The 22,559-nt window shown below is 47.3% G+C and overlaps 1 protein-coding gene across 8 annotated transcripts in view; it reads left to right on the plus strand.

Moving 5' to 3' along the window:
* The window catches only part of BMP2 (bone morphogenetic protein 2), a 180,708-nt gene extending 158,846 nt beyond the window's left edge, over window positions 1-21,862 (plus strand). For 3 of the 8 annotated variants that reach the window (XM_064709806.1, XM_064709805.1, XM_064709808.1), the window contains 4 exons: window positions 13,075-13,499; window positions 14,283-14,334; window positions 14,402-14,641; window positions 16,821-18,751. In XM_064709806.1, coding sequence (XP_064565876.1) covers window positions 13,434-13,499; window positions 14,283-14,334; window positions 14,402-14,641; window positions 16,821-17,665 — 1,203 coding nt within the window. In that variant the 5' untranslated portion in view covers window positions 13,075-13,433 and the 3' untranslated portion in view covers window positions 17,666-18,751. Of the gene's footprint in view, window positions 1-10,453; window positions 10,620-11,558; window positions 12,387-12,833; window positions 12,919-13,074; window positions 13,500-14,282; window positions 14,642-16,820; window positions 18,752-20,921 lie in introns of those variants that run through there. The other 5 variants (XM_064709811.1, XM_064709804.1, XM_064709809.1 and 2 more) reach the window with 5 other exon arrangements.
* The last annotated feature ends 697 nt before the right edge of the window (window positions 21,863-22,559 follow it).

Raw genomic sequence — 22,559 nt, forward strand, 5'->3', positions numbered from 1 at the left:
AAATAGGTTAGCAAGCCATCACTGTGAACTGGACTGTTAACCTAAGAGTAGGAAATACAATGGGGTTTGAAACTACATTTTAATTTGTCATGCTGCTGAATAATTTATCATACATCTCACCATATATTGAAATGAAAACCTGAAGTATGACATAGAGTAAATAATTCAGACTGGCTCTTTCATCGAGTGTGAGCTAGGTTATTGATACTTCATTTTAGTGAGATACATATCCATGGCAGCTCCTGCTGGGCTCTCCAATTTTGCTTGTGTTGGTACCAGTGAGAAATTTAGGGCTGTAAAGGCAGTCCGAGGGCTGGGCAGAGTTGGGGTTGTTCAGCCTGTTGCAGCCTTTCAGCACTTGAAGTGGGCTTATGAGACACATGGGGACAGATGTTTTCAGTAGGACCCATAGTGATAAGGTAATGGTTTTAAAGGAAAGGATTATAGATTTAGATTAGATATAAGGAAGAATTTTTTTGTGATGAGGGGGTGAAACACTGGCCCAGATTGCCCAGAGGGGTGGTAGGTGCTCCATCCCTGGACACATTGAAGGTGAGGCTGCTGAGGCTCTGAGCAGCCTGATCCAATTGAAGATGTCCCTGCTCATTGCTGGGGGGCTGGACTGAACAACCTTCAAAGGTCCCTTCCAACCCAAATTGTGCTGTGATTCTGTGAAATCCTCCTTTAGCCAGTCCACCAACTCCCTATGCTCTCCTAATAAAATGGCAGTAAGAAAAACTTCTGTAGCCTGAGAAGCAAGGGCAAATGAGCTGACCTGAGGGTGCAGCCTCACAAATCCTTGAGGAGCAGGCTGGGGGCATTGATCCACCATCTGAGCCTGAGCACTGCAGGGGCAGCCAAGGCAGGGCTGCAGCCCGTGGCGTTGGCAGGTTGGTGGCACGTGCCTGCAAGCTGGCAAACACAAACAGATGGTTGCAGCACAACTGTTTGTGTTATTTGAGATCGAAATCTTAACAGCTAATTAGTATCTCATTAGGGTTCTATTTACATAGCTAATGAAGGTAATTTATGAGGAAAGAAAACATTTGAGACTCCCCGGCGCAGTCAGTTCACTTGAACTGTGGTGGAGCAGACAGCCAGCTGCATTTTGAGCCTCCTTTTTTCTGGATAAAAGGGACAACAAAAAGACATGAATCCATGGGAAAATGTGATTTAAACCTCCCTGTGCCTCAATTCACGCTAACCAGGGGCAATGAGTTCTCTATTCTCCATCCACTATTTAGGGTACTGACTTCTACTAAGCAGACAAAGGGAAAGGCATGGTTTGCTTTCATTTGTTTGTTTATTTATTTGAATAAATCCCAAAAAAAAAAAAGAAGAGGGGTCATCAGACATGGTCAAAATATGTGCATTGGTCCTGTTCAGCCCATTTCAGAGGAGGTCTCTGCTATTGAAGGTAATTGAGGCCTTACTGCAGAGCACTCTGAATTTGTCATTCCCAAGTTCACGGAAATATTTGCTAAATGAGTTTCTCTAGTGAAAAATTAGTTTCTGTACTTCTTTAAAGAAGTAGAAGTTTCCAGAGCAGTGCTTTGGGTGGCTGTGCTTACCTGCCTTGGCACTCCAGTGCTCCTCTGCTTTCTTGGCAGAACCGCCTATAAAAGACAATCTTTTCTAAGTAAGAGAAAGGAGACACTTGTTTCTCATCAAAACCAAATATTGACATTTCCTGCCTGCTAAACCTTTTGTTCTTGAACCATTGTTAAGGAAAAATATTTACAAAGTTAGGAGACAGTTTAAAGCAAGAGCCCACATGGGGATCATGGGAGACTCTTTGAGGCAAAGATCCTGGTGTTTTGTCATGTTCAGTCTGGGATGAGTCCCAGAAATACCAGGATACTGTAACAACTGGTTTTAGGAAGGAGCAGGTCTCCAGCTAGGGTGAGTGGTCACAGTTTCAGCTGAGCTTTACAAGTTCACTGGATTTAGGCTTCCTATTCCTCTCCAAGACTTCAAACAGGAACACTGAAAAGCTGCAAACCAAAGCTGAGCTAAAGCAAAAACTGTTCTGTGTCTCATTGTTTATGCTGAGACCCAAAAGAAGCTATACAAAAATGTGAATCTGTAGTTATGATCTGATTGTAATTAGGAGCGAATTGCACTCTAGAGATTAAATCTCTTGTAGAGGCTGTAGAGAACTTTTTTTTTTATACTTTTGAGTGGGCATGGGAGATTAAATATCTAATGATGACATTTGGGCAAAAAAATCAGAAATAATTCATCTTCTCTTCCTCACTACTAACTCCTTGATTACTCATGGTCCTCCTGAGAATTTCTGTGGTGAGATTCTGAAATTTGTGCTTTGCTGGGTTTTCCTCCCTCTGCCACTTTTGGTGTGGTGGGAGCTCTGGGTCCTCATGCTCTTGCTGATCCAGTTGGTGCAGATCACAGGGGCAGCATTCCCAGGGAGACTGGGTCACCCAGGACATCAGCTTGGGAAAATCACTCCTCTTTTTTCATACATCCTTGTCTCTCCTCCCCCCATTCCTGTGTGTGTACCTCTCTCCCACTAAAAAGAAAAAGAGGATGAAAAAAAGGCAAAAAAGCTTTGAAGGCTTAAATATACTTGAGTTTTCATTGCCCTTTGTTTTTGTCCAGAAAAGCTTATGTTCACTCAAAATGGCAATTACTTGAATCTCATTGGAATCATTTTATGTAGCTCCAAACCCATTTCTTGATCTCAATAATAAATGAACTTACAAAATATTTTTGTTACTAAAAGAACTGTAGTTGTGCAGGCCAGATCATCAGTCATGATTTCCTTTTGTGGGCCTAATGTGAACCTGATTTGATTTGGAACAAAAGGTCAGCTGAAACATTAGCTACTGTACCTTCAGCTGTGGCAGGGAAGGGAACGTGGCTCCTGGAGATTTTTAAATCCTGGTTTACAAGGTAAAGATTTTAACTGGGAGGGATGAGGGGAAGGAGCTGTGTGCTGGGAGGGATGGTGGGAAGGAGCTCTCTCTCTGCTGGGAGAGCAGATGGGATAGCCATGGGAAATGCCAAGCCTGAATTCAAACAAGGGGTTATCAAAATGCAGCATGGATGGGAGAAGTGGCTTTGCTGTGGTTGTGCAGAAACTCTGATATCTCCTGCCCAGTTTATGGCTCAATAGTGAAGGAGCAAAACTAGATTGAGGTCTGACTGAATAATTGTGTCTAGGACTGAATAATTGTCTCTAGGACAGATCGCTTTTGGGACCATGTGCTTGTCTGGTGAACTGAATAAGAACATCTTCACATCCATCACTGAGCTTTTCTTAAAAGGAAAACAAAACTGAGATTAAAACCTGCCCAAAGAGGTATTGGTCACTCATCCTCAGCTGGCAGCAGCACTTTCTGTCAAACATCCCTGCTCCTCTCCCTGGAGCTTCCTCCCTTTCACTGCCACCAGAGAAGCGTGTACAATTGCTCCCTAACCTAGAGAAAATTGACTTAGAGTGAGCTTAAATGTCTGGAGCAGTTTCATCCTAACTTGGAGAGACTTGAGTTAGGGAATGCTTGGGTGTGAGAAGTGGAGGAGGCCCTCAGTGGGGATGTGGGAGGAGAAGGGGATCCCTTTCCCTGCTCCCTGCAACCAAGACAGGGGTCATGGCTGTAGTGTCACTCCAATGAAGAGAATGCCAGTCACAGCTGGGTGCCAGTTTGGACCAGCTCGTGGCTCAAACACAACAGAACTCTGTTGTGCTGCTGCCATGGGTGTGCCAGTGCAGAGCTCCACTGATCCTGGCAAACCCCTGCACGGTGTGTGGCAAACACCCTCAGCCCTCTGTGGGAATGGCTGAGCACTGGGGCTTTGGGAACCCTCTCCCCTCACACCCCTCAGCCCCTCTGGGTGTTCAGGAGCCCTCTCAGCTCCCCACAGCTGTGGCTGCCTGGGATCCCACCTCAGCCTGCCCCAGAGCTGCTCTCTGCATCACCACAGCTCTGCTTTCAAGTGGTTTCCCCTCTGGGCATCTTTTCTCAACAGCTCCTGTGCAGATAAAGGTGTGCTCAGCACTGGTGAGATCCCCAGCAGCTGACTGGGGTGGGGACAGCCTTAACCCAGGTCCTGCATCCTGGGCAGGCAGAGATGGGCACAGCCTTGGCAGCACCAACACTGCCGTGCCTGGGAGCACAGCCAAAGGCAGCGATCCTGGGGCTCTCACACACCCCAGTGTGCCTTTGGGCCAGGCCAGGAACTCTTCCCAGGTGGTTTCTTACTGCCTGACCTCCCTGGGACCATCCCCAACAGCAGTTTGCATGCAGCCATGCTGCTGAGGAAGGCAGGAGTGCAGCAGGCTTTTCCATGCCAGCTGGCCTCCATGGCCAGGAACGTTCCCAGGCACTCTGGATTTACTGGTGGAGATGCAGCCTCAGAGGAAGAGATGCAAACAGAGCTGTGGGTTTAGTTTGCTCCCATGGAAGTTGGCCCTGGGCTTTGGAAGAGAGGGTTTTGCTTCTCTGAAAATGCAGTGGGCTCATGAGGAGCATGGAGCTGTGGGAAGAGAAGGAGCAGGGAACAAGGGACACGTCTGTCAGGGCTCTGAGGTCAGGGATGTGCCAGATCACTTGGGCATTGCTGCACTGCATTTCTGTTTAACTCCCTACGGTGGGTATAATTGGTGTTCTCCACACAAGTGAAGGAGAAGTTGCAGTTTCAGTAACCTGGGAAGAAACTGGAGGCACTGTGCCCCTGAGTGCCCGTTTCAGGGTGGGAATCCCTGCCTTCCTTCTGCACAGCAGGTGCCAGGCTCCAATCGCCCACTGGCTTAGCAAGGGGGACACAGATTCCCTGCAGAGGCTCACAGAGCTGGCTTGGAAGGGACCTTAAAGATCATCAGCTCCAGCCCCTACCCTGGACAGGGACATGTCCCTCTAAACCAGGCTGATCCACCCAGCCTGGCCTTGAACACTTCCCCACAGTTAACTTGGGTGTTGCTTTTCCCCTTAAGATGGGATTTGTTGCTGCGGTTTCTTCCACTTTTAGGGTGGAAAATATTAAAATAAGAGAAAAGCTTTAAAGACTCCTCATTCAGGGGAGTTATGTATCTTTTCCTGGTTTTATTACATTGTTTATATCAAAGAAGTGGTATTAGAAATGCTTTTATCAGCAGCAGGACTAATGGAGAGGTTGCCAGGAGCAGTTATTCCCCTCTTGGAGAACACTGCAAAATACTATTTCTCTGAACACAGTGGTGGTAGTCCTGCTAACCTGCTGCTCTGCTTAAAAATGTTAAAAGTTCAAAAGCTTAGAAACTTCAGTGATGTCTGTGTGGCAGCTCAGAAGCCTCCTTTCCACATGGGGTTTTGGGAAAGCCACAGAGCAAATGGCATTCAGTTGGGATAGCAGTGGTTTCACTTCATCTTAAGAGGAATAAATCTTTGTTTTATCATATAAGTAGATGTTCCTTCAGAGAGTTCATAGAAAAGCTTTTTCATACTTTTTGAGCTGGAAAGTTGAGTTTGTTTTATCAGAACATGTCCAATGTTGTAAATGAATGAAGGGAAGAAAGGAAAAAATAATATTGACATATTATTTCAGTGGTGTATTTTTTTAATCTATCAGAGTTCCTCAAAATTAATGTCTGACATTTTAGAAGTTGCTTAGGGGAGAAAAAGATATACAAAACACCCTACTTTTTATTAAGTTTATTTTGTAAGGAAACTATTTTCCCACCAGCTGCAGAAATGAATGTCACATTCGATTGCACAACTTGGATTTTCAATTTTCCACTGGTATGGAGGGAGCAGCCCTGATTTTCAAAGGATTTATTCCCAAACTCGAGTTTCAGGTCCTCAGGATTCTTCCTAGGCTGTGTGAGCATCTGAACATTATTTAAGGTATTCATTTGGGATTTATGGTGATCTTACATCTTTCCTGATTCAAGTGCTTGCTGCCCTTTCTGGCAAAGAGGGGCAGGAGGAATTTTGGGGCAGTTCCTTTTTTGAAACCCATTGGCTGTCAGGGCTTATGCAGAGGTTTGGGATGTACAAAGGGAAGCAGAAAGCAAGGAACACAGTCTGAGATACAAAGTAAATGAAGTTTATTCCCAGCTCATTTGTTTGTTTAGTATTTTGATTTATTTGAAAGGAGTTTATTCCACAGCTGACTAAAGGAATGTATGTAATATTTAGTACACCCACGTGAAGTGGATGTAAATGTTTGCTGAGCCTCTACACCTGAATACTGGAGAGGAAGCAGAAAGTGCAAGGAAGGGCAAATCTCCTACAGTAACACAACACTGAGGCCTAAGTCCAGGGAGAGCAAGCAGAATTGATAGGAATTTAATGGAATTAGTAATTGGACAATGCTGCACATCATGGGTGTTTTATGGCACTGCTTTTCCAATCCTGAACAGACTGATGGATGTGCTTACTTTAATGAGCACATAAAGTGAGGGTAGATGGGTCACTATTGGAAAAAAAGCAAATATTAGAAAAAAGCTGAGCTTGGGTGAGGGAAGGCAGTTAAAGGTATTAAGGAGTACAGAGGTTGGCCCAGGCTTCCCCAAAGTGCTGAGCAGACTGGCTGCACAATGCCCATCCTGCAGTGGGGCTGGAAAAAAGCACAGGGAGGAGGTGATGGCACAGCAAATGAGGGAACTCGGTGTGTCCCTCTCCCAGGGAGCCAATCTGTGCATGGGTACCCTGATGAGTCCTTTATTATCCTGACCAAGGCTGTAAAACCCCTCTCTCTTCTGTGCAAATAGACTCTTACCACATCAGAGCTTTTCTCTGGAGTTGAATGGGATTATCATATTCCTGCTAGGATTTGTGGGTTGCAGTAAGAACTGTGGACAAGGCACTGCAGGAATTTGTCAGGAAATTATTGGATAATAGGTTCTGTATCAGGCTTTTAAAAAATGTCTCCATGAGCTGAGAGCTGAACATCTCACTTGAAGTTTAGGGATTTTAACCCAAAGACTGTATCTAACCTGCTCATGCATTGTTGAAAATCTGAGTGTGACCTCCTCAGGTCTTTGGGCCTCTGTGTACCTCTCTGTAAAAATTGCCTTTCTCTGTCCCTTCTTTCCTTCTGTAAAATGGAGACAGTGATGGAGGAATATCAAGGGGATATTCCTCCCCTTGGAGAGGACTGTGGAGCTGGACACAGGGAGATGACTCTGACTGTGACTCCATAACTTTAAGGTTATGGATGTTCTGAGGATAAACAGTACCCTGAAGCAGTTGAATGTGTGCTGCTAATAATTAGTCCCTGCAACCTGGAATGTGCTGGAGCAGACAAGAGCCTGGGAGCAGTCAAAGGATGCTGTTCTCCTAAGCCAGTGGATTCTGTAGCACACAAGCAAACAGGCTCCCAAATAAAGTTCCATGGTGATGTCTGAATGGGGAGCTGTGCCCATCAGAGCCCCTCTGGAGGCTGGGAACAAGGGATGGGATTGAAGGCAGCTGGCAAAGGGCTTTCCTGGCAGCACAAAGCAGGTGCAGCTGCTGATCACTTGTGCCCAGCACAAATCTGCACTATTGCTCTCTGTAGTTCTGCCTACTCACAAGAGGATATTTAAAAATTGGAATGATAATAACCTGAGCAAACATGACTTTACAGCAGAAAATAAAATTGCAAGCATTCACTACCAAAGGCAAAGAAATGTTAGAGAACAAGAATGCCTGATGATGCAATGGTTTTCATCCTGCAACTGAGCACAGAAAACCTTTTCATATGCCCTAAATCTGCAGCTACAATAAAGCCTTCATACACACAATCTGCTTACACAGAACGTCACGCTTGCCTTTATTTTATTTTAATTGCAAAACATGATCCAGTTTCACTGCTAAAATATGCACCGCTTAAGACAATATGCGTAACTTTATTTTATCCTCCATTTTGCTTGACGTCATCTCTGCAGTGATGAAATTCTAAGCTCTTGAAGTGGACCATCTATGACGCAGCCATTTCCCTTTCTTGTGGGAGAACACCCTCACCTCATTGTCTTCCTAACAAGACTTATATAATTAAAAAATCCCACTTTGTTCCAAATCTTCTGACCAGAATAGCTGGCATCCCCGTCTCTTCATTGCTTAAACATGTAAGCCTGTACCACCAAAACAAGTAGGAACTTTGCCACTGTCTTTGAGGCAAGATATTTGAGATTATTTGAGATTATTATTAACCTAATATTTAACCCCAAACAATTGCAGTGACTAACCCTTAGTGCCTTTACTTGAAGGTCTTGCAGGAACTTACAAGTGAGGGTCAGCATGATCATCTCATTTCCAGGGTGAGAAAACCAAGGCACTGTGGAAAGTAAAAGGACATTCCTGTTGCTGGGAAGAGGACTGGGATCTTCTGCATCAGCTCAGGGCCTACTGAGTTGCCCTAGTCTGTGACCATTCCCACTGCATGGAATTAAACATCCATCAGTGTTGCGTTGCCTCAGAATCTGTCCAGTGATGGTTTGGTGTTCTCCAGGCTGTACCGAGGTGTTGTGGCATTTTCACCTCTTCATGATAAAAGCCACAGGTCAAATGCTGGCTTTTGAAATCTGGAACTTTGCAGCATCAAAGGAAAAAACACTTTAAAAAAGGAGGTTATTGTATTAGTCTCCCCTTTTCCTCTTTCACCAGTAATTTTATTACAAATTGTAGGAATTTGTCTTGCAGTTTCAAAGCTGCACAGCCACGTGAACTGATGGCTGCATCCTGTATTTGCAGATGTAACAGAGCTGGGAGCAACTGCTATCGTTCACCAGCAGTGGAGACATACTGGAAATTGAGAAAATCCTGGGTCTGCATTGTATTTCCTGATAAATTCCAATTTCCCTGCCACTATGATGGAAAACAAGCTGAGATTTGATGAATGAAATTGAGACTCACTGCGAAACAGAGCAACAGCTTTGAAGAGCTGCCAGATTTCAGCAAAGGTGAATAAAAAAGAAATAGACATTTCTGAATAAGCTGCCTTTCCTCTCTTCAAAAACAAATCACCTTCTTGTAAATTATCTTCTCAGGTGAGAATCCATCCTTCACAGAACAGGAGACAGGCTGTACAGCAGAGCCAGTTGATAGATGTTAAAAGACAAACCACCAAAAGGCAAATGTGTCTTTGGAAAACAGTATTAAGTAATATTTTAAAGAATGGCCACACATCATATTCACACAGATGCCAGCAGGAAGCACAGCTCAGGAAAAGAAAAGCTTTCAGATAATCTCTACCCATTATGAAGGCAAAACCTCAGCATCACTGACACATCTTAACTCATTCTCGGTCGTCGCCCTGCTCACATTTGATGCTGCACCGTGTACATGTTTCATACTTCAGCACAGACTTTTATCAAGAGCTTTATTCACTGAAACGTGCAAAATCCATAAAAAAAGCTCACTACCATTAATATTTCATATCTCACATACTTATCATATCCAGGGGACAGTGGTCTAAAGTGGGAATCTCAAAAATGCTCCACGTTGGTCACACGGGGCTGCTGCTGCCAGTAGTAAATGTTGAGTATCACCATGCACGGAGTGATGCAAGTGTTTCTGCAGGCTTGTGTCTCTAACTAGACCAGAAGTTAGGCCATTTTGTTCAGGATTGCAAGCTGTGGTCACAGACCCCAGGGAGCCTTTCTCATCTAGGTCCTCCAGCTGAAGTCTCCTGCCCACAACCACCTGCAGTGTAACCAAGTTGGAAAAAAAGACACTGCATTGTGGCAGTGTATAAATGTGATTTTGTACAGGATTTGTAAGAGAAAATTCTGAGGGAAGAAAATATTTTCTTCTTTCCTGTCTGCCCTGAAAAAAGGACTCTCTCCTTGTTGTAAAAGGTGTCCTTATTTGGATACTTTTCCACCCTTTTACTAAGAAAACCCAGCAACACCTGAAGTTGATAGCTATCAGCTGTGTTTGGGTCTTAGCAAGGAACACCTGGATCTGAAACATTAGCAGCAGGTGCCACTAATTGAGTACTTACTGCCTAAACACCTGCCCAAAAAAAAAAAAAAAAAAAGACAAAAAAAGGAGTGCATGTGGTAAAGAAGAAAGAAATGAATCAGTGTAGTTTGAGGGGCAGAAGCGAAATTTCACAAAGGAGATTAACAAATGTGCATAGTCAGCTTTACTAACACAGATCTTTTCAGTGTAAGTGGTGGCTTCTCACTCTGCCAGGGCTTGGGCTGAAGAGCAGGATTGCTCTTGAAATAATTCTGTAAAATGCAATGACATTGTGGGAGCCCTCCTGGATGGGGCTGGATATTTAGCTGATATACCACTCAACTCATCATTTTCACAGAGCTTGTGAGGAATTTCAGCTGCAGGAAATGCTGGGGTTGGGATTTAGTTTCTTTTCTCGAGTGTGCTGCTGTGGAGTGGGAAGGGGATAAGGGCTGGTTTGTGGAGCTGGGGGTTTGGGGGGGCACAGCCAGACGTGTTTGCCTCCAATTCATGATACCTAAATGCACCTGTCTCCAATTCTCTCTGTAATCAGGAAGATGCTTCTCAGGTGTGCTGGGTTGGGGTGGAGCAGGCAATCCACAGCCCCAGCAGAATTTAAGTCAGTTTTTGTGCTGAGGAGACACAGACCACAACCAAACCTTCAGGGATAACACTTTTTACCTTTTCCTCCATAGTCCAGGATACTGCCTCAATGGAGCTAGACCTGCCTTGGTGAGAAATCTTTCTGTGGGGAAGGTGGGGGGCCAGGGCTGGGGTTCTGCTGTGGGTGGGTGCCAGTGCACTCAGGGAATGTGTTATAGGTGCTTAAGTTTGTTTTTTGGGCCCGCAAGGAAACGGACAGGAAAGCAGAGTTGCTGCCCCAGCAGCTCCAGATTAAAATAGATTGAGACATGACAAAGTTTAAAGGCAAGGTGTTTTATGGCCAAGAGAAGCGTCTGAGAGCTTTTTATACTTAAAATGAGAGAGGGGCAAACCTATGAGACCCTGTTGATATCAGATCAGAGTGTATGCAGGCCTTCAGAGCAACCACACAGACATTTCTCCCTTCTAAGGCTCATTATCCTAATTCAGAGTGCTCCTGGAGATAACACTGTGCTGGGCATGCAGTAGAGCCTCTGCTCCAGGCACAGGCAGTAAGTGTTGAGGCAAGAAATGACTTTTTCCTGGCATGGCCCACTAAGATTGAACTGGAATGGCAATTAGACGTTGAAGTGCTCATTTAATGTCAGTGATGTGTAAACTACGTTGCCATTGTTATTTTAGTGCTGATTTACATAATTGGCATACCCTGAAGTCACACTGCACGAACTTTCAGTTCATGCTAAAGACTTGCAGGAAGTCATAAAATTAAACATTATCTGCACTGGAATGCAAGGGATAAAGAACTCAACTTTTGAGGGATTTCACCTTGCTCAGTGTCCTCTCTCCCACTGTGTGCACAAGTGAGAATCAGGTTAGCAGTGTTGGGAGCTTTAGATTTTTAATTTCTCTGGTGCAGTTCTGGGGTGGTTTGTTTTGCTGCTGCGTACCTCCCTGGGTGAGCTCCTCATCCTGCAGGGATGCTTCATGGGAATGGCTGGAGTCATGATAGGGAAGCCAAGGGAAGAAGGTCCACAGGAGGAATTATTGCTGCCCAAATGTGCTGAATTCCTGTCTCAAATCGATGCTCTTCCTACACTAAGAAGTAGCAAGTTGGAGGGGAAAGGCCGCTCCCAAAGGAGGAGCTGGTAATGGAGCTGTCTCAGTTGTTATTGCTCTCAGTCCTCCTCCGCAGTAATTCAAGGTGTCACAGGCTGGCTGTGCCTTTTGCAAATGAAGCCCCTGAGAGATATTGGGAAGAGGAGGTGGAGCACAGAGCACTTGCCTTGCCGGGAAGGCAGCAGGACCCCGGCTAATGATGGTGTGCCGATGGCTTTGGCTTTGATGAGGACCCTAAATTGCTCGGTGTCGCATACCTATGCAAGGGCCTGGCCCTACCGCAGAGCCCAGTCAGACAAACAAGAGACAGGGCAAAGGACGCAGCCCTGCTCGCGAGTTACTCGTTGTGTCAGGAAAGGGATCGAGGGATGCACTTGGGATCGGGAGAACAATCGCGCTGGGCACGGACCCGCCTTCTCCACCCGTGCCAGCGCTGTCCTGCTCCGTGGGCGATGCCACAGCTGTCGAGGCTGCAGCCCGGGGAGCCTCGGCCCCGGGGCAGGTGCGGGGCCGCGGGCGGTTCGCGCCGGGGCCGCCGTTCCGAGCCGGGCGATCCGCCGCCGTTCCGCCACTGGAGGGCAGCCACATCTTAAAGAAACCACCCGGCCCAACCCCTCCGCCGCCCGCACGGGGCTGAGCCCGCATCGGATGCGCTGCGGGAGGAGACTTCTCCCGAGTCCGGGCGCTTCTCTTTCGGAGAGGAGAGCGAGGAAACCCGCAGATTTCCAGCCCTCGCCCCCGCTCGGGCAGCGAGCTCCGCGCTCTGGTGGGGGGAGCAATGTAAATAAGTACATATATGTATTTTTTTAAGTAGTTCTAGAGCACCGGGATTCTCCCGGTACCTTACGTGACCTTCGCACCTTACCACCCCGGCAGTTCGGGGCACGGCTTTAATCCGATTTGCGGTGGCGGAGAGCTCGGGCTGTACAATGGATCATTGTTCGACCCGGCCCGGTCCCGCTCCGCCACCGCCGCCCGGAGCGGGACCGGGCGAGCCGGGGGTCTCCCGCATCGGATCGGCTGCCAGTAGCAGAGTTTAACGGGACAGCCGCCCGCCCCATCCCTCGCCCCGGCGGCACCGCGACCCGGGCGCGGGCGGCAGCCGCGGCGAGGGAGGGAGCGGGAGAGGGAGGAGGGAGGGAAGGAGCGAGGGAGGGAGGGAGGCGGCGTCTCCTTTAAAAGCCGTGCGGGGCCGCAGCCCGCTCCCACAGGGCGGCTGTGATTGGCGCGGGCCCCCGAGCCTCCGGGGTCGTGACATCGCCGCGCAACAAAAAGCCCCGGCGGCGGCGGCGGGCGGCCACCCCCGGCCATGGTGAGGTGCGGGGCCGGCGGGGAGCCCGGCGCGGTGCCCTAGCACGGCCGCTCCACGCGGGACGGCGGCGGGCGGCTCCCCACCCCTTTTTTTTTCTTTTTTTTTTTTTTTCTCTTTTATTTACCCTCCTCCCTCCTTTTGCCTTTCTTTTTTAAGGGAGCGGAGACAAATCAAGCTTCATCTTGATGTTGCTGCTGGAGTCTCGGTAAATGTCCATCTGTCTGATGAGCGTGATGCAAAGGACATTTTTGAAAAGGAGCCTTTTAACTCCGTAGACACGTAGGGACCCATTCACGGGCAGGCACACACACGCGAGGAGGAGGAAGAAGAAGAAGCAACTTCACGATCGCTGCTTTTAAAAGGGAGAAGCTTTTTCCCTGGCTGGGACTTGCCTTCTGCCTCGTCAACCAGCTGCTAAAAGTATGTTTCCGAGGCGGACTGCACTTCAGGGAACTTCTATTTTCTGCTCGGCAGCTGTAGAGGAGCAGCAGCGAAGTTTGGAGTAACACCAAGTGATGCGGGAAAAACACCCCGAGAGCAGAACACCCTCCTGCAGACACAACCCCTGCTGCTGCACACAGGTATAGCTCCGGCGGTCGCAGATCCGCTGAAAGCCTTCTCCGCAGGATGACTCCGTGGGCCACGGCGGAGGTGCTAGCGCTCTGGAAGAGAGAGGGGGGACGGGACAGTAATCATAACGATTATTACTGCTATAATAATCCAGCCCAAAGTTTCACGGGGGAGAATGTCATCCTGTGGGTTTGGCCAAGGACGTAGCAGGATATGTACTTTCCTCCTTCCCCTTCTTCCACTCCGCTAAGGGAAGCAGCTCTCCTTTTCCCTCCGCTGAGGGAAGCCGCTGCCCCGCCGCGGGGGAAGCGGAGCGGGCCCCGAGCCCCCGCGGCTCGGCTCAGCGGGTGTGTGGGGGGTCGGGACGGGAGCGCACAGGGGAGCTGGCTTTGCTGGGCAAAAGCAGCACCTCCCTTTCCTTCCCTTCCCGGTGAGCGGTGCCGGCCGCGGCGGCGGCAGGCCCGGCCCGGCGCACACCTGCGCCCCGGCCCCGGCGGTGCCCCCGGCCGCGTCCCCTCCTCCCCTTCACCTCCGCGCTCCTTTGTTGCGGAGCGCCCCGCTCCGCTCCCCCGTCCCGCCTCGCTCCCTTTGATCTCCTGCCACGGGGATTTCGGTGCCGCCGCGCACCTGAAGCGGCCCCTCGGGGGCTCCGCCGGCCGGTCCGCGGCGGGGGCTCCGCCGGCCGTGGCCCGGCACCCGGGTGGGTCCCACCTGCGGACCGTCCCCGCCCGTCCCCCCCTCCCCCGGCGCGGTGTCCGCGCTGACTGGCTCCCATCGCCTCCTCCTCCGCGCAGGTTGATCATGGTTGCCGTGACCCGCTCGCTCCTGGCGCTGCTGCTCTGCCAGGCGCTGCTGGGCGGCGCGGCCGGGCTCATGCCGGAGGTGGGTCGGCGGCGCTTCAGCGAGCCGGGCCGCGCCGCCTCGGCCGCGCAGCGCCCCGAGGACCTGCTCAGCGAGTTCGAGCTGCGCCTGCTCCACATGTTCGGGCTGAAGCGGCGGCCCAGCCCCGGCAAGGACGTCGTCATCCCGCCCTACATGCTGGATCTCTACCGCCTGCACGCGGGGCAGCAGCTGGGGCAGCCGGCGGCGCTGGGCTTCCCGCTGGAGCGGGCGGCCAGCCGCGCCAACACCGTCCGCAGCTTCCACCACGAAGGTACGGGCGGGCGGGGGCTCCGCGGGCTGCGGGAGCGGCGGGGAGGGCAGGGCCGGAGGAGGAGCGGGGGGCGGATTCCTGCAGCGGTACCGCGGGGTTCGCGCAGAGCATCTCCCGGCCGGGTGCGCTGCCCGACGGGCTCTGCCAGCTCCCTTCTCCCCGCTCCCGTCCGCCGGGCCGCTCCCGCTTTATTGACTTTTCCCGCTGAAGCAGCGCGACTCCGCGTTAAGCGTTCCCACAGGTCGCTGCGCTCTCCTACGGGGCTAGAAACAGGGAAGGCTCCCTAACGCGCGGCTGAGCCGGGCCGCTGCGGAGGTTTCTAATCCCGGTCTAATCCCCGTGAGAGATCAGTGGAACAATCAGCCGCGACATCCTGGGGGCTGCCGTCGAGGAGCGCTGCAGCCCGACCCGCCCGGGCTGAGCAGAGCCCCGTGGTGCCCTTGGCTCTCACCTGCGAGCCCTCCAGCAGCTCCTTGCGGCACCTCCCGAGGCAGCGGCTCTCGGTCAGACCCTCGCTCCGCAGCCGGCGGCGTTTCCCGGGCCCGTGGGGCGCGTGTCGCTCACGTGCTGGTTTTGGGAAGGCTTCCCCAGGTTGTAATTGCTGCTGGCTGCGGCTCTCGGAGCTGCCATGCAGTGGCCCCGCTGCTAAAGTAACGAAAAAGCGTTTTCCCACTGCTTTTAGAGTGAAACTGTGTCAAGAAAAGATATTAATTAGTTTTTAAGTTTCCCAAAGGCGGCGGCCTCTGAGAGGTGGATGTGCTGTTTAGTGGAAAGCCTTATCGTGAGGAAGATGAATGGCGCAATCTAACCTCTCCTCATCCACCTTTCCCTACGTGGGAAGTAAAAACCTGGCAGCTAATGGGGAAAAGCCAGCACGTGGGTCATTCGTGTTAAACCCAAGGATTGTGGGCAAGGGGCTGAGTGAGAGAGGAGTTGAAAGGGCAAAGTTGATAAGGTTTAGGCAAATGTAAAAATCTGCAGTTTGAAGTTGTCATACGATTACAGCAAAAGAAGATTCTGTTAGAAAATTGGTGTTATATTTTTTTTAAGTTTTGGTAGAAAATCTGTGTGACTCCCATTTTTTTTCACTGAGTTCTCACTGCATTAGTGATTTCTTGAGAGCAGAAGTTTGTCTTGTGACCATTCAAAAATATTTGCATATTAGCAAATACTGGTCTGGTCCTGAAATACCATAAGGCTGAGATTTACCTTATGCAAAAATTTGTGCTGGATTCAAAGGGGAATGGTTACACCACTAAGAATTGCTAATAGCAGGTTTGGCTCCCCCTTAGGTGGTCATTTTTTTTTTTCCCTTCAGTGTGTTTAGCACCAAAGTTAAAAACCATGAGAGAGTTTTAGTTTGGGAAATACTTAACTTCTTAATGTCTGTAGCAATAATGTACTTAGCAAGCCTAGGTATATTGTACTCCTCCTGAAGCTCCATTCTTGTTACTCAGAGGTGGGAATGGCCCAGAGTTTAGTGACTCCTTGAATGTTTGGTTTTGGTAGTTTTATAAACTTCTTGTTTGAAGGTGACTTTGTTTCATTATCTTTTTTCCATCCACCCCTATTTCAGCAGTTGAGTCTTCCTGCTGCTCTTTATGATCCTTTTGGGCAAATACTGGGCCGTGCTTTGTAAAGTACCATTATGGGTGCTGATACATGATTTGGGTGTGATTAAACACACAAAAATTCATGCATTAAGATTTTTAGGTCACCTAAATTGCAGAGTAATGTTTTTCAGAATGGAGTTTAAGGGTTTGATGTTAGAGCTGTATTAGAAAAAAATCTGAAATGCAACAGTTATCCAAAGTCCTCCACCAGTTTTAATAATTCCCCAGTGCTTGAGTTTTTCATTCATGTCCTTGAAGTCCAAATTTATGCTGTATAGTTCTTGCTTCTGATGATAACTACCTGGAAAGCAAAGGCCACCAGGATCCAATCCAATGTGTAAAATGAATGAAGCATTTTTAACTTCATGCTGTGCATGCTTGCACAAACAAACAGGGGACACAGTATTTTATGCCTGAAAGTCTTTCAGGTCTTGTGTGTCACATGTGGTAGCTCTCATTTGAAAGCTGCCATCAGCAAACAGTCTAAAGGGGTTTGATTGATTGTCTCAGTTTCTGATTTTTTCCTTTTTTCTCTTTTTTTTATTTTCCCTGTTTAATCAAATTAGAAGTTTTGGAAGAACTACCAGAAACGAGTGGGAAAACAGCACGGCGTTTCTTCTTTAATTTAACTTCCATCCCCAGTGAGGAGTCTATCACCTCAGCTGAACTCCAGATTTTTCGGAAACAGGTGCACGGAGCCTCTGAGAACAACAGCAGCTACCATCACCGTATTAATATTTATGAAATTATAAAGCCAGCCACAGCCACCTCTAAGGACCCTGTCACAAGACTTTTGGACACCAGGTTGGTGCATCATAATGCAAGTAAATGGGAAAGTTTTGATGTAACGCCAGCTGTTTTGAGGTGGATTGCACATGGACAACCTAACCATGGGTTTGTGGTAGAGGTGGTTCACTTGGACAAAGAGAACAGTGCCTCCAAGAGGCACGTTAGGATTAGCAGGTCTTTACATCAGGATGAAGATAGCTGGTCTCAGCTCAGGCCATTGTTAGTGACGTTTGGGCATGATGGCAAGGGACACCCGCTCCATAAAAGAGAAAAGCGTCAAGCGAAACACAAACAGCGTAAACGCCACAAATACAGTTGCAAAAGGCACCCGTTGTATGTGGACTTCAATGATGTGGGGTGGAATGACTGGATTGTGGCCCCGCCGGGGTATAGTGCCTTTTACTGCCACGGGGAATGTCCCTTCCCTCTGGCAGATCACCTAAACTCAACCAACCATGCCATTGTTCAGACTTTGGTCAATTCAGTGAATTCCAAAATCCCCAAGGCTTGCTGTGTGCCGACAGAACTGAGTGCTATTTCCATGCTCTACCTTGATGAAAATGAAAAAGTTGTATTAAAGAACTATCAAGATATGGTTGTGGAGGGTTGTGGGTGCCGCTAACACAGCAAATATATTAGACAAATGCAAAAAAAAAAAAAATAGCTGACACTTTAATATTTCCCAATGAAGACTTTATTTATGTAATGAAATGGAAAGAAAAAAAAACACAACTATTTTGAAAATATATTTATGTCTACGAAAAAGTTGGGAAAACAAATATTTTAATCAGAGAAATATTCCTTTAAAGATTTTAAATGTATTTTAGTTGTACATTTTATATGGGTTTAACCCCAGCACATGAAGTATAATGGTCAGATTCTTATTTTGTATTTATTTACTATTATAACCACTTTTTAGAAGAATAGCTAATTTGTATTTATATGTAATCAAAAAAGAAAAAAATATAGGGTTTGTACATAATTTTCCAAAATTGTAGTTGTTTCAATTGTGTGTATTTAAGTTGAAAAGAATACATGGAAGGTTACTATGGCAAAGTGCATAGCACATTTGCTTTCTGCTGTGCTACTGTTAAGGTCACAAGTTCAAGTCCAGAAAAAAGTGGATAATCCACTCTGCTGACTTTCAAGATTATATTGTACAATTCTCAGGAATGCTGCAGGGTGGGCTGTCCAATCCATGAGAACTGGCATCCTCTTTAGGTGGAACATTTGGATAAGAACCAGACATTGCTGATCTAGTATAAATACTGCTATTCCCAACTAATTTGCAGTGTGAATATAAGGGCCAATAGAAATCCTATGGGAGGGTGGGGGTGGGGGAAGACTGAATCCTTTCTAGACCTACAGAAAAGTGAATGTTTGATGTTTCCTTTAAAAGTCCTTCCTTTAAAAGTCCTGGCCAAATATGAAATAATAAAAACTAAAATGTCATCTTTTTTTTGTGATTATCTATGCTAAAGAGGAACACTTACCTAATTTGTACGGGCCCTTGTCTTTAACAGTTGGAAAAGCCTTGCATACTTCCTCACCTCAGATGAGAGCTCACTTCTGTGGAGTGTTACAGTGAAATTAATCTGCAATTTTTGCCCTACATGCAGCAAGCTGTTGTCATATGCAGCCTCCTCTCTAACCTCAGCTGATGGTTTTGCTGTTTGGCAGATTAGCCTCTCTTCGTTTCCAGGGTTTTGTGTTGGAAACCTTTTTTTTTTTTTTTTCCCAAATGTTTAAATCTATTTCGGATAATAAACCATAGAATTCTGATATTTCTTTCTGAGAAGTCCAGTCTGTAAGAAAAAATTGTTCACTTGTGCAGTCATCACAATTTGTGCTTGCATCATTGTACTGGTTTTTAAATCCTTCATGCAAGGGGCAGAGTGGGATTTGCAGTAGGCAAACAGAGCATTAAAGCTGGTCCTGACTGTGCCTGTTGCATGTCCCACAGCTGGTGTGGCAGCAGAGCCTGGGGGTGTTGTGTGAAAGTTGTGCTGGAGCAGGAGAGCAGAAAGGAGCTGAAATCAGCTTCTTGGTCATCCCCTCGGGCTGTGTTGTGGGTCCAGTTGTGCATTTGGTGGACTGTGGCTACACTTCCTGAAGCCATGTGTGCCATGGGCCCTGCAGGGCCTCTCTGTCAGCTGTGGCAATCTCTGATTTGGGCCTCCTGATGTTTTGTTAGTGAACCCCTCTTTTTTGTTCTGGCCCTCCCCAAACTTCTCCTTTTGTTACCAGAATTATCTGGATTAGAGCAATGGTACTGACTGGATGGGTTGATCAGAAAGGCCAACTTGGTGATGTCTTACAGGTCCTCTTGTAGAGCAATCCTTTACTGCTGCTCATTGCAAAAAGCAGAGGGTACAGAGGATAGGAGAGAAAAACTAATTACCTGTTGACTGCTTCTTGTTTTATTTCTTGTGAGCTTAAAAATTTCTTGGGCTGTAAGGATCTGTGGTGAGATAAAACTGATGCATTTCTTTGTACCAGCAGTGGTTTTAGCAGCTGCCAGAGAACAGTCCACCACTCTGCAGTTGGGCTCTGTTTAATTTTGAGAGGTAGCTGATGTTGGTCATGCTGACACTACACAGCAGCTGTGGGCTGGCTGGGTGGACATCTCCAGGTGCTGTTTTGGTGGCTGATGTCTTTAGGGATGGATTATCACATGTGCAGGAGTTTGGTTTGCCTCTCGCCAGCTCTCCTGGTGCTGGATGAGTTTGTGGTGTTGCTTTGGCAAGGTTGTTAGGGCTGCAGTGGAGGTTCAGCAAGGATTTGGTGTTTGTAATGTGTGGGGTTGTGCAGTCAAGTCAGAGCTGTGTTACTGTACTGTAAAACCTAAGCTTGAGGAAGCTGACAAGGCTGGAAATTTAATGATGAGCATGAAAGGTGTGATCCCAACCCTGTGAAATTGTGAAGAACCCACAGCACTTCTAACCAGACCCTCAGCTCTGGTGCTGTAAAGCTGAAGTCTCACAGCTCCTTCATGTGTGACCAGACTGAGGGAGGCTCTTTACAGAGTGGTGACTGCTTTACTTCTCCTGTAAGGCATGAGAACTCACTGATGCTCATTTTGTTGCCAAAACTTGGCTACAGCGCTTGTCTCTGCATGAGCAGGAGCTGGCTCGTGGCACGGTGCCGCATTCCTTGCACAGGCAAACCTCCTGTGCTTGACAAGGAATTGCATCCTCACTCAGATGCACTGGGAGGCCAGTGGATTGCTGCAAACTTGCTAAGACCCACTCTTGTAAGCATTTCTGTAACTGCTCAGTGTTAGCCACAGAATCACCAGTTCCATGCTGATTTTGAGGAGGAAATATGCAGGTGTCAAGCCCAGCACATCCGTAAATTTCTGCAGAACTGGTTTTGTAATGTACCTTTAAAGCCTTAACCTTCACCTCACTCTCTAGGTTGGAGGCGTGAGAGTGCTGCACTAAAGGCTTTGCTTAGGACTAAAGTAAATGAAACAGAACAAACTTTCACAGAGGAGTAGTAGGAAATTCTCCTGGAGATCAGTTGGGTTCCTGAAGTCTTTTAGATAGGCTGTCTGATCATCAACTCTTTCTGAAAGGTTTGGGCTTTCTGGCATCTTTTGAAAGTCTGGTAATGACTGCTAAATAATGCTAAATACTGAAGGTATGCTGTTAGCACAGCACACTAGTACTTACTTTAGTTCTTTAGTACTTATTAGTATTATAGTGCTCTACAAGGAGAAAAGAGCTTTTTTTCCTCTTAAGAGGAGAAAAAGGAAAATATTTTGAAGGCAAAACTGCCTTTGTTACCATATAGCTCCTAAACATTTTGCTTCTAGGCACTTATGATCTATATAGGCAGAGATTGTGATAGATAATGTCACCCTTTGTGCATTTCAGATAAGCATCTCTCTAAACACAAATGTGATCAGCATGTCTCCTTGTCCTTTTGAGACTCAGTAGCAGCTTTGTCGAGTGGCTTGATAATTTTTGCGCAAAATTCAGTTGGACTTCTGAGGTCAGCAGCATGTAGAGGAGGATCTTCAGTGGAGGTAAGCTCTCCCGAGAGCATTGGCCATGGCCAGCGAGCAGGGCTGCCCTGCCGGCTCCCCACAGCCAGCTGGGGACCCCTCCCTGCCCCTGCAGGGTCTGGGGGCCACATCCCTGCTCCCCGCCAGGCAGGTGAGGCTCCCACCCCACCCTGAGGCTCAGACAGGAACGGGATTTGTGCTCTCAGCTGTGGAGGAGGAGCTCATCCACACTGCGTTTGTGTCAGACCCACTTTGCTACACTACTAGAAGAGGATAATTATTGAGCTATTTCATTGAATGGTTATTCTTCAGTTGTTGATTTTTTTGGGGGGGTTTATTGATTTCAGGCGGCAGCTAATTGCCATGTGGCAGCTTGATGTTAATGTTTTATGAAGATCAGGAAACAAAAGTTTATGAAACAAAAGCTTTTGTATAGTAACTGCAGAGTTTCAAGAACTGTTTTATACTTCCTGACAGTGCAGGTCTGGCTTAATGGTTTGTTTTTATTGCTTAAGAGTGTAAACCTTTCTTTAGCCGATGTGTGGAAATTATATCCTCATCCCGCATTACGCATTTCTCATTGCTCATTACTCACTGCTGCTTTCATTGCTGCCATCTGTAATCAGAGCTTTACTGTTTCAGCTGCATGCTAAATGCTCCTATCCTTTGCACTGTGAGATACTTTTCCTTAGCATTCACCCACCCTGTCAAAAAAAGAAAAAGGTGGAGGGGGGTGGGTCAAAAGGAGAAAAAAAAAGGGACAGAAAAACCTACTCTGTCTATATTGTTTTTCTCTGTTTTGGGTGGAGTCTGTGTTAGATTCTGGTTGCTAGATGGTTTCTGTAGTAACAAGCAGAGTAAAATCCAAGCCTGAAAAGGCACTTTTAAAGGTGCCATATCTTGCCTGAAGTATTATTTATCTAATTATGGATATGGCATGTTTAGTTTCTCCTTTATATCAAGGCAAGCCCTTTTGGGAGGGCAGGCTGCTGCTATGAGAACTCGATATGTGATCTTAAAACAGGAGAACCACAAATTTTGTTCCCAGTTGACTTAAGCTGCTGAAAATAATAACAAAAAAGCCAAAGGCATTAAATGCATTTTTAAAGATTGCTGCAGGCACAGACCACTTTGTTTTTTAGTTACATAGGAAGGGAACAAGTAGCTGAGTTCAGAAGGACACTTGTATTGTACATGTTAGTGCAGTAAGGAGGGTGTTGGACACAAACAACAGTGGTTTGTTTTGTTAGGCTACTGTGTACAAGGAAAAAATCCCAGCTCCTTCAGAATATGACTTTGCTGTACTCCAATTTGTTTTTTGTTTATTTCTCCAAAGAGGTTTTGCAGGTGTGTGAGAAAGCAGACACACATATGGTTACTGCTTTTGCCTTGCTTAGGCACACAAAGAATTCCAAAAGTATTTTAAGATTACTGCTTTCCTCTCTCCAGTCCTTCATTACCTGTATTCCTGAGAGCCTTGCCTGCAACAAACAGTAATGGCTTCCTA

The sequence above is a fragment of the Zonotrichia leucophrys genome, chromosome 3 (genome assembly GCF_028769735.1).
Source record: "Zonotrichia leucophrys gambelii isolate GWCS_2022_RI chromosome 3, RI_Zleu_2.0, whole genome shotgun sequence".
Lineage (NCBI taxonomy): Eukaryota > Metazoa > Chordata > Aves > Passeriformes > Passerellidae > Zonotrichia > Zonotrichia leucophrys.